We start from the raw sequence: 12,163 nt of genomic DNA, 5'->3' as shown, positions 1-12,163 counted from the left end.
CCGGGGCTGTTGTCTTGTGGGGGGGGATGGGAAGGGGAGAATGTGTCAGCTGTTTGGAGGACCTTGCAAATCCTTATTAAATACCTGGAGTATGACTGCTAGTGGATGTTATTTAGGGAAGGGGGTAGTGGGACGGAAAGCTGCCAAATGTTCCTACACTCGTCCCTACGCTCATCCTTCACTGGGGGTGGGTGCAAGCATGAGAGGGCTTTAAAGAGAAAAAATTTTAATATTATATATTGAGGGGTGTGTATGTGTGTGTGTGTAAAACTGTGTGAGTGAGTGTTTGCATGCTTGGGACCATTAAAGAAGGAATGAGATTGTCTCAGTCCTTGGGAGGAAGTTAGAGGAGGGTGTTTTCATATATTGTTGTCCATATGTGTAGAGAATAAGCCAGATCCGATGGAAATATTGCAACTGTGGGAAAGCAAAGAACAGGTTGAGAGCAAAGGTGGGAAGCTGTTGGAGGGCATTTGCAGGGTAGGGATTCCTCTCCCTCTCCCCCCCCCCCCGCATTTGAAAACTTGTTCTTTCTGACTATGAAAATGGTTTACTATGATGTTTACTAGAGAGCTAACAACCAGGTACCTGGTGAATTAGGCTGCGATGGCAATGCTGAAAGGAGAAAGCAAGTACTTCAACCTTTGGGGGTGCGGGGGGGGGGGGGAGAGATGGCACCTGGAATGACAAGACAATGCTTCACCTGCTGAAGATGAAGTTCTACTGATTTTGATGAAATTTGCTTCCAGGTAAACAAGTGTAGAATCTTGACCAGAAAAAGAAAGCTAATTCTATTGAGTGTTCAAGGTTTGTCTTGATTTTGGCTGAAACTTTGAAGGGAGGTATGGACTTGACATTCAGATGTCTTGGAAGCAAATTGAGGAGATGGGGGAAGAGAGGACCCGTAGCAACTAAGGAATAGTTTTGGCCATTAGGCATGTGAGCCTGAGTCTCAAACCCCTTCTTTTCTCCTGCTTCGGTCAAACCCCTTCTTTTCTCCTGCTTCGGTCTTTGGGCTCAGATTTCCTTCCTAACTTCCTGACTTGTCCAAAGCATAATGGAAAACTGACTTCAGATTTTGGTCCTAGTTCTGGTTTGGAAGTGAACTGTGAAGCCAAGCAAGAAGTCGGGAAGGGCATCAGGGTGCAAAAAGGGAACATGTAGCCCTGAAACTTGGACCCAATGACTGACTAGTTTGGACATTAAGAACTGTACATGTTCTTCCTTTTTGGAAAATGTTTTCAGAAGGGCTTCTTCTGTTGTCTGAAACTTAAATGTGAATCATATGGCTTTTTAATTTAAATCCAAAATAGATAGCTTTTTTCCCTCCCTGGAAGCATTCTTTGGAGCCCTTTGTGGAGTGTGCTATGTGTGCTTGTGTTTGGCCCAAAGCACTTGTGTTCTGTGTGTTGCTTTTGAAGTTCGCACTTCAGCAGCCCATCACAGTTTTGTCCTGTTTTGCCAATGGTTGCCTGGCTGTACTCTTTCTTTGGTGGTGGGGGCCCTTCTTGCCACCTCTTTGCTCTTCTGATGTGTTTTGGGGGGAGCCCAGAATGTTTGTGTGAGTGCAGGAGTAATCCTTTGCCCTGTTATGTGGACAGTCCAACAGAATCCAGTCCCAGAAGCCACAAGTGGTGCTGGGGGGGAATTCTGTTCGTCTGCAGTGGCAAAAGTGCTTTGAAGGGGAAGAAGCCATATCCAGTAGCATGCAAAGATAGGATCAAGAGAACCTTTAAATCCTGGGCAGCTTGGGCAACCCCACACACTTACCACTTGTGCGTCTTTTTGTCTGGGGACTGATTGAACACATGGCTGGCCCACAAACCACTTGGAGGCATCTGAGGTATGTGATCCTCCAAATTGAACCATCCAGCACTTGTTGAAAAGGAGTCCACTCAGTGTCCTCCAAACCAACATCTTACCGAAGTTCTGCATCTCTCTCATCAACTTCTCAGCTGTGGCCTGCAGGCTTGAAGATGGCGCCATTTCAAGTGTGTTTTCCCTCAGAAGAAATATGTAGCCTCTGTTTGCTCTCAGTGGGTCCATTCCCCTTGACATGGAATTGATAAAGAAGTGACTGACTGGCATTTTTGTGTCCATGTTCTATCTTCATATGGGTGGCAGTTTTAAGAGGTGATCTTCCTGCAGCACGTTGGCTAGCTTTGTAAAACTAAATGAGCAAGGGGGTGGTGGGGATGAACCACACAAGTTTGTTTTTTGGTATGTGTAACTTTCCAGCCAGAGCTTGAACTCTTGTATATTTGGGATTGGGTGTCTTTTTCTTTGACATTTTATTACATATGTGGTGCAAGGCCAGTGGAGATGCAAACTCGTGTAACTTGATATGTAAAGTTTAATGTATCTGGCATTAAAAAAGGACTTGTGAGTTTCAGGTTTTCTTTGAACTGTGTGGTGTTTTTATTCAGGACTGGGAAAATTCTTCCACCTTCTCTTCCCCCCTCCCCCTTTGCTGGGTGTTAGAAATGAAACTGAGTCCATTCTCAGCAGTATTATTTATATACCGCTTTTCAACAAAAGTTCACAAAGCAGTTTACAGAGAACAATCAAATAACTAATGGCTCCTTTCAAGCCTGGAAACTGAGTATTGACCCAGTTAGTGGCCTTTATGTTTTGTTTTGTGTTCTGGTCAAACACACAAGTCCAATGAGGTGCAGTTCTGCTTTACCTTAGCTGTCCCCCACTATTGTGTAATCACTTAAAGATCACACTATTACCCCTTGCTTTAAAGCACCATTTCTACATATAAAAGTCATGCTTCCAAAGAATTGGAGCTCTTTAGCATCAACCTTGTAAGCTTCCTTAAGCCTGCTGCCCTCCTAGTGGCTATATGTCCCAGGAGTTGAAGCAAGGAGGAAATAGGTACTCCTGGTTGGTCCATAGTGGCAGTTGCCATAATCATATATGCTTCCTGTTTTTTTAAGGTTAGAATTCTCAGTGTCTTGAGTCAGATTTGATTTCTGAAATCTGGTAGCAGGCCTACTTGAGATCCCAGAGAGCTTCTGCAAGTCAGGAGAGGAGACTGGTCTAACTTTGCAAGGCAGCATCATCGTGATACTTAGCATTTGTATTGCATTTTGTATATATACCATCATGATGTAACCCTTACAACAACCGTGTAAGGCAAGTATTATCCCAGAGGCTGGGGCAGAAGTGAGCTGCAAACTGGATACCTTAATTCACAGCTTGGTCTTGCAACCACTACACCACATCAGGTCTCTATCTGTAAGGGAAAGGCCTACATAGCTCCAAATCTCGGGATTTGTTTTTTGCACTGGGGCGTTTGAAATGACTACGTCTGAGGCTGCACTGGTTGCATTTCTTGGGAGATTGAGGGCCAGTCTTATCCAACTTCCAAAGAAGATACACCATACAGGTTGTGACTTGATGTCAGTGGATAGAAAATCAATGGATACAGAACTGAAAAAATAGCTTTAAAGACCCACTTCCAGGTTTCTTGCTCCACCATTGTTGCTCCAGAATGCATTTGTATAGATGCTGTTTTGCATTCAGTCACTAGATGGGGTGAATAATGGAATCTAGTGGAATGAAATGATTTAACAGCATGATGGTAGGAAATTGGATTTAGGTGCCTTTCTCCTTGTTACAAGGCATTTAAAGGTGGACCTCAGTATCAGTGGTGAGTCAAATCAGTGGATACCGAGGTCCCACCTGTAATTCAAATGAAATCATGCATTTACGCTCTAGCTTCAATCCCTGTTGTATCCAGTTTAATGGCTTCAGGTAACAGGAACAGGAGGTGCCTTTACATGAGATCTTGAAGAGCTGCTGTCAGATTAGATGATATAAGAGGAGGCTGCTTCCTATGTGCAGTGGGAACACCCATTCTTCAGTGGTGCAGCACATCCTGTTGAGTCACAGAACTAGGAGAAGTCCTTGAGATCGAGGGAGGTCTGAGTTTTTAGATTTTTCTCCCACTGTTTTGAAGGCAGCTTACAAAATGGGGATCCTAAAAAGCTTTTGTAAAATAAAAAAGACTAAATAGCAGGTGTTTATGCTGAAAATCATATTGGCTGTAAGGAATGTTCAGGGTAATCTTTCTCCTCCCCCCCTCCCTCTCTTGCTTGTGGCTTTCTAAAGGGATTGGTAACCCTTCTCCCACTCTATCCACAAACCTTTGGTAAGCAGAAGCATTCCCCAAAAGCTGCTGACATGGCTCTCAACATCTCATTCAGTTTGCCTGCCTGTCTTGTTGCTAGGGAGATGGTTGCCAAGAGGTGTGCATGGCAAACAATTGTAAGCCTCCTCACTTTACCTCTTGCTAGCAGAGGAAAACTATAGTGGGTTGGATGGGGCCCACCACAGCTTGACAATGAATTCCCATAGTCTAACGTATCGGGATTTGGTATTAGATCGGCCGTATGTGCCCCAGAGTACCTTGGAGACTGATTTTCCCACTCCGCTGTACAGGTGAGTCTCTCCTTTTAAAAAAAAAAATGCTACATTGCAAATCTGTGTGAATTGAGCAACATCACTTGCCTTTGGTATCTGAGGACTGTCTTGTCCACGTCTTTTAGACGCTGAAACTTGTGATGTGGGTTGGTATATGGTTGTGGGGTTCCCCTCTTTTGCTCTCCCCTCCTTCACAAGCAAAGTGTTAATTTTGTTTATCACTCTTGGGTGGTTGACTTTTAATTTTGGCCTAATTGCAAGACTTTATAGTCAGTTCAAACAATCCCAATCTGTATATGGCAAGCGCAGGGAATCATATTTCCAAGCCTCAGGATTAGTTTCTGCACTTGGGGCATTTGAAAGGAGTGTCTCTGAGCATGCACTGATTGCATTTCTTGAGTGACTGAATAATCTCAAAATTTGTTTTTCCCTATTTAAAAATTTTGACCCCTCATTTGGCTCCAAGAGCCCTTGAGGTATCCTGCAAAGTGAAACTCCAACTTTCAAAGAACAGAAAATGTACCATAAACAAGGGATTGGTCATTGGTCTCTAGTACAATTTCAGAATGTGACCTCCCCCCCCCCCCCCAAATTTGTGTCTCTAAAATACTCCAACCTGCTTTTCTTTAACTTGTTTTTTACAGGATATTTTGCATGTCCAAAAAATATAATTAAAAGATGAATATTTTGAATAGCAAGTCTGTTATCCTGACAAACCAATAACATAATGATTCTAATAGTCAAGATCAATCAATCCAACTAAAGAATAGCAGTCAACTTGGGAATCCCCCAAATTATTATCTATTTTTTAAAAAATTCTACCCTGACTTTCTCCCTTGAAGGGATTCATGGTAATTTTACAATGTTATGAAATGCATAATTAATTAGAAGAAGCGGCAAAACAAGCAGCAAAACAAAACAAAAATCATTGAGTCAAGCAAAATCAGGCCACCCTCCTTAGTCTTTAATGGAACACCAGAAAGGAGGAGGCAGTTGCATGCAAGAAAGCAGGGATCCCACAATTTGGGGGCTACCACTGAGTAGATCTCCTTGTGTATCATCTCCTATGGAACTTCAGAGGACAGTGGGACACCCATGACAGTTTCTCTCCCAGTTTCTCTCCCATCTTAATGGATGGGTAAAGGAAGGAAGGCAGTCTTCAGCTACTTTGGCCCTGGCTCTTGTAGGGCCTTCCAGGAATTACCTGCAACTGCCTTATCATGCCCAGAAACAAACCAGTAACTGATGCAACTGCAAAGGGACTGGCAAGACAGGATTGAATCATCTCACAACCCAGCAATTGCATTCTGTACCAACTGAAGTTTTACAAAGGATCTTCAAGGGCAGTGAAGAATGTGTTGCAGTCCTCCAGCCACAGGACAACTTAAGGCACAATATCTATTTTAACATTTTGCAGTTGTGCTGGAAGTAGGGGCGAGGATCGGTTTCAGGTTGTGACTTTAATCTGAAAATCCATGAGCACAAATTCTTTCAAAGTAATTATAGACATATTGAACAAGCCGCGCTGTTCTGGGCTAAGTAAATTTTGTTTTAATTTTTTCTGTCCCAGCCAGTGTGTGTCTCCAGCACCTAATTCTTTTGGGGTGCTCTGGAAATTTTTTTTGTTAATTTTGAACAGTTGCTAGAATCATTTTTGCTGCTGTTGCTTTCTACGGATTGTGTTAGAAAAATAGTCCTCGGGGTTTTGCCTCATTTTCAACCTTGACTTAAACCCTTCTTGGTTTTTCCCCATTTCAACATGGTACATACAATAGGTATATTAATTTGACATTTAATAGTGGTGCTTAATGATGAACACGCTTAACGCTTTCTATGATTTGCTAGTCTGTATGCAGAAGCAGGTGATCTGCTAATATATGAACATAAGAACAGCCCCACTAGATCAGGCCATAGGCCCATCTAGTCCAACTTCCTGTATCTCACGTGGCCTGCCAAATGCCCCACGGAGCACACCTGATAACAAGAGACCTGCATCCTGGTGCCCTCCCTTGCATCTGACATAGCCCATTTCTAAAATCAGGAGGTTGCACATAAACATCATGGCTTGCAACCCGTAATGGATTTTTCCTCCAGAAACTTGTCCAATCCCCTTTTAAAGGCATCCAGGCCAGATGCCGTCACCACATCCTGTGGCAAGGAGTTCCACAGTCCAACCACACGCTGAGTAAAGAAATATTTTCTTTTGTCTGTCCTAACTCTCCCAATACTCAATTTTAGTGGGTGTCCCCTGGTTCTGGTGTTATGTGAGAGTGTAAAGAGCATCTCTCTATCCACTTTATCCTTCCCATGCATAATTTTGTATGTCTCAATCATGTCCCCCCTCAGGCTTCTCTTTTCTAGGCTGAAGAGGCCCAAAAGCCGTAGCCTTTCCTCATAAGGAAGGTGCCCCAGCCCAGCAATCTTCTTAGCTTCCCTCTTTTGCAGCTTTTCTATTTCCACTATATCCTTTTTGAGATGTGGCTACCAGAATTGGACACAATACTCCAGGTGTGGCCTTACCATCGATTTGTACAATGGCATTATAATATTAGCTGTTTTGTTCTCAATACCTTTTCTAATGATCCCAAGCATAGATTTGGCCTTCTTCACTGCTGCTGCACATTGGGTTGACACTTTCATTGACTTGTCCACCACCACCCCAAGATCTCTCTCCTGATCTGTCACACACAGCTCAGAACCCATTAGCCTGTATGTGAAGTTTTGGTTTTTTGGCTCAATGTGCATGACTTTACACTTACTGACATTGAAACGCATCTGTCATTTTGCTGCCCATTCTGCCAGTTTGGAGAGATCCTTCTGGAGCTCCTCACAATCACTTCTGGTTTTCTCCTCTTGGAAAAGTTTGGTGTCGTCTGCAAACTTAGCCACTTCCCTGCTCAACCCTGTCTCCAGGTCATTTACGAAGAGGTTGAAGAGCACCGGTTCCAGGACAGATCCTTGGGGCACACCACTTTTCACCTCCCTCCATTGTGAAAATTGCCCACTGACACCCACTCTCTGTTTCCTGGTCTTCAAGCAGGTCTCAATCCAGGAGAGGACCTGTCCTCTAATTCCCTGACTGTGGAGTTTTTTCAGTAGCCTTTGGTGAGGGACCGTGTCAAATGCCTTCTGAAAGTCCAGATATATAATGTCCATGGGTTCTCCTGCATCCACATGCCTGAACACTAACCATTTTCTAATTTCATAACGTATTTCATTCTTCCTAGGAGCTCAGTGGTGACTGATGGGTTTGTCCCATTTTTCCACACAATACCTTTGTGAGGGTGAGCGGAGACAATGAGCTTCAAACTGAATGGGAATCTGAACTTGTGTTTACCTGCTCTATCTTAATCTAGTCATCTAAAGTTTCCAGGCCCAATTCAAGGTGCTGGTTTTGACCTTTAAAGCCCTATACTGCTCTGGGCCAGGGTATCTTAGAGATCGCCTACTCCCGTACAATCTGGCTCGTCCTCTTAGGTCATCAGAGAAGGCCTTTTTACAAGTGCTGCTGCCTAGGGAGGTACGTGGGGCAGCGGCAAGAAATAGGGCCTTCTCAGTAGTGGCACCACCGCTATGGAACTCCCTTCCCCTTGACTTAAGAATGGCTCCCTCTCTTGAGACTTTTTGGCGAGGCCTGAAGACCCTTCTGTTTAAACAAGCCTTCTGAGTTCTCGGCCTTTTTAACATCTTTTCTACATCTTTTCTATTTTTTACAGGCCTGATTCTTTTATGATTTGCTGCTCCTCTATGCTCTTTTTACCGGACTATTTTTTATCTGACTGCTGTTTTTATGATATGTGTTAATATGTTTTTATGTGCTTTAAATTATTTTTAATCTATTTTAACCTGTTGTAAGCTGCCTTGAGTCCCTTCGGGGAGAAAAGCGGGGTAAAAATAAAGTTGTTGTTGTTATTATTATTATTAATGTTCTCTTATGTTCTCTTATGGGGTCTACTATGTTTACCATTGGTACTTCTCTCCAGCGATGAGTATCTGTCATTGAGAGGGCCACGAAATGCTCCCGTCATAAAGGAGGCTGTTCGCTGGAAGTTCACCCCCATGGGGTGGGATGCCAGCCCTCAGGTCTGGTACACAGGCCTAACCAACAGCCACAATCGCGAAGCCTGGTATACACTCACCAAGAGTATCGGCCGAGAACCGTACCACCGCTGGCTGAAGTCCCATGCCAAACGGGAGAGGTCTCTTCCCCCTGGTAAAGTTTTATATAATGTTGCTGGGCTTTAGGGGTTCCCTCCTACCTTCAATATTTTCTTCCCCCTCCCCCAAGACTCTGATGCCAGGTGTCCATGCTGTGTATGAATCCTTTCTTGTGGCCTCAACCTTCAAAATGATGGGCATTGTGCTAGTGCAAGTGGTTTTAGAACCATGATGGTTATAGATGGAAGGAGGAGATTCTCTTCTTTATGTTAAGACAATGTATGATTAATTGGTGGTGCAACTCCCTGCTACATGATGTTGCTAAATGGCACCTCCATGTTTAGTGTACCTCTGAATAATAGATACTGGGCACAACAAGGCCCAGTGGACCTTAGGAGTGGACCTCAACAGGTGGGATTATAAAATAAATAAATAAATAATTATAATTATAATTATAGATACTGGGCACAACAAGGCCCAGTGGACCTTAGGAGTGGACCTCAACAGGTGGAAAACCCTGGCCTCTGAGCGGCCCGCTTGGAGGCAGGCTGTGCAGCATGGCCTTTCCCAGTTTGAAGAGACACTTGGCCAACAGTCTGAGGCAAAGAAGGAAGGCCCATAGCCAGGGAGACAGACCAGGGACAGACTGCACTTGCTCCCAGTGTGGAAGGGATTGTCACTCCCAAATCGGCCTTTTCAGCCACACTAGACGCTGTGCCAGAACCACCTTTCAGAGCACAATACCATAGTCTTTCGAGACTGAAGGTTGCCAACACACTGGACACAACAATGTAAGAGGCCACTGCCTCCAAGCCCTGCGTACGAGCATCTTAGAGGTATCGTACAGATCAGTCTGTCTTTTGAAAGTAGTTTGCTGAGTTAGATGGATCCTTGGTCTCATCTGGAAGGGGTCTTATGTTCCCTTGAGAAAGATAAATTGAAAAATGTGGATGCGTAAACAATGCCAAGGATGTTACTGGCCTTTTGTACCATAGCTTTACAGGGTTGGCTCATGTTCATTTTGTGCTTCTCTCAGCTTATGCTCAGCGTTTGCGAGACAGCAGCTGGTACGATCCGATTGTCCCCGCCCAATATTTGGACCCGAGCACTCGTTGGGGTGCTTTTCTGTGGCAGGAGAAGTACATTCCTGGAAAGGAATATGGTAAGGAACATGCTGGGAGGGGGACACGGGAAGGGAATTCTTTGAGGGATCTTGGATGTTGGTGAAACTATGGTTGGCAACCAGAGTGGACCAAAATGCAGTCCTTCTTGCATGTGGATGAATGGATTTTCTTCATTCTGTTCCTTTTTTATTGTTTTGGAATTTTACTCTGCACCATTCCACTCCTTTCTGAATTCTGGTTTAACTGAGGATTTTTATAATCTTGGAATTGGAATATGTGCTATTTGGTTGCAGCTTACAGCCAATTTGCACCCCCTCCATGCAGCCCACTATGTGCACATGCTCATTGAAAAAATCCCTGCTCCTAAAAAAGTCACAAAATCACTCTTCATAAATGACTGTGTGGTTGCATCAGGATATTGTTCAGTGTTCTACGGTTCTATTGTTCTGATGTACACGGGGGCATTGGCAAAACACCCCAGGAAAAGGACTCTCGAGGCAATCAGACACATTATCCCATCAACGTCGGAGTTTGTCAACATGTGTGCATCCTGAACATAAAGTAGAGGAAAAGCACTGAAACTTTGCTAAACTCAGTTTACAAAAGCCTGACATATTCAGAATGAAATAATAGATATATAAGTTCTGCGCTGGAAATCAGAGCAGGTATTTTGGAACTTTGGAAGGGATTGTAGCTCAGTGATAGAATCCCTACTTTGCACACAGAAAGTCCTGGCAGCATCTCCAGGCAGGGTTGGGAGAGGCCGAAGTACAAAATCCTAGAGCAGGGAATGGCAAGCTTTTTGGGCAAAGGGGCCAGACATTCTGCAATGACATCACTTTGCCTCCAAAGCTGAGCTCCGTGTGGGTTGGATGACTTTGGGTGGCAGGTCGGATCTAGCCCATGGGTTGCCGACTCCTGCCCTAAAAAGCGCCTTCTGGTCAGTGCAGAGAGGACTTCGCTAGATCAATTGAAGATCTTTCTAACGTAAAGTGAACATATTCTGAAAATCCAAAGAGAATATTGGATGAGGATTTCATAATCTTGCAGGCATGACTTGATATGACTCTCTTGGAACTACCCTACATGGGTTTCTATTAAGTTCCCTGCTAAACTCAAAATGTTGCCACTCTTTGGAGTAGTTCCAGCTGTGCAGCCCCCCTGCAGGTTATGCAATCAAACTCACTTTTGGATATTTTTGTTTGGTGCCACTTATGGCATGAGGCTGGCTGAAGACATATGGATTGGCACAAGGCCACAAGCTTATAAGACTTGAAAAACCAAGGGAATCATGGGCGGCTCTCCTCCTAGCCACAAGTTTGGCTTGCTTCTAATCCCCTCCTTCTGTTCCCTTGTCCCTCTAGTTGTCAACCGCAACCGCTGTGCTGAAGAGCTCAAGGGGAAGCCTGGCTATGTCCCCTACCTCTCTTTCCACACACCAGTCTACACTGCCAAGGACTACCGTACCTGGAGGATGTTCAGCCACCAGCCCTCGACCAACAACCAGTAAAACCTCTTCTTGCTGGCTGAATGAATGAATGAATGGCTTATTCATTCATGAATATGAAAATGAAAATGGCTCAAATGAAAATGGCTCAATGGCTTATTGAGCCATTCATCTTGGTATTCTTAAGATTTCAGATAGGGATCTTTAGTAGTCCTATCTGTAGATGCAAGGGCTTGAACTTGAGTCTTTCTGCATGCAAAGCTCACTGTAGCACTAGGCTATGACAGCTGATTTTCCTCTGCTCCATCATATGCTGGTGAATAGCTGTGAACAACACCAGTTAGGACAGGAATTAACTGCAGCAGTGGTAGGGTTGACAAGTCTGATTGAAGCTCTTCCTGGAGATATCCCCCCCCCCCATGACACATCATGAAGCCAAGGAGGTTCTGTTTGAAATCTCCAGTACTGCTTTTTTGTAGCCACCTGTAGATTGATTCAAAACTCCTGGAGCCCCCAGGCTAAAGCTGGAGAGTTGGCAACCCTACTTACTGACCAGCACCTACCATTTCATTTGAAGAGGGCTAGCAGCCCCATCCAGTCTGGCTCCAAGAGATTCACTGTCCCTGTGTCTGAAGCTCTGGCTTTACTAGTAGCCTAACTACAGCAGCAGGGCTGTAATGTGGTGTGTTCTGGTCACCCACCCCTGTGATATACCATAGCAGTAAAACTAATGCACCATGGACACTGGCTGACATGATTTCACCCTGTGCCTCTACTTCTCACACCACCCATTCTGCTGCATTTAATAAACAACCATGACAGTTTGCAGTATAAATAGCTGGATTTTTATTCTACCCTAAAACTGCAGCTTTATAAATTAATCTGCAAAAAGGAATCCAACCCCTTCCCAGCCTATTAATTCTGAAGCCAACATGACTTTGGTGAAAAATCTATAGAGGTTTAGAGGCAAATGTTACACTTGGGTCTGACACTCTACAGTGTC

The 12,163-nt window shown here is 44.2% G+C and overlaps 1 protein-coding gene across 1 annotated transcript; it reads left to right on the top strand.

Annotated features, from left to right (window-relative positions):
* Positions 1–4,351: 4,351 nt before the first annotated feature.
* On the top strand, positions 4,352–11,287 carry TEKTIP1 (tektin bundle interacting protein 1). Its single transcript, XM_066636556.1, has 4 exons — positions 4,352–4,449; positions 8,415–8,644; positions 9,626–9,751; positions 11,078–11,287. The coding sequence occupies exons 1-4, from the start codon at positions 4,352–4,354 to the stop codon at positions 11,221–11,223; spliced, it is 600 nt and encodes a 199-aa protein (XP_066492653.1). The 3' UTR covers positions 11,224–11,287.
* The last annotated feature ends 876 nt before the right edge of the window (positions 11,288–12,163 follow it).

The sequence above is a fragment of the Tiliqua scincoides genome, chromosome 8 (genome assembly GCF_035046505.1).
Source record: "Tiliqua scincoides isolate rTilSci1 chromosome 8, rTilSci1.hap2, whole genome shotgun sequence".
Lineage (NCBI taxonomy): Eukaryota > Metazoa > Chordata > Lepidosauria > Squamata > Scincidae > Tiliqua > Tiliqua scincoides.
Note: the sequence above shows the minus strand (reverse complement) of the source record. Positions and strands in the feature narration are given on the sequence as shown.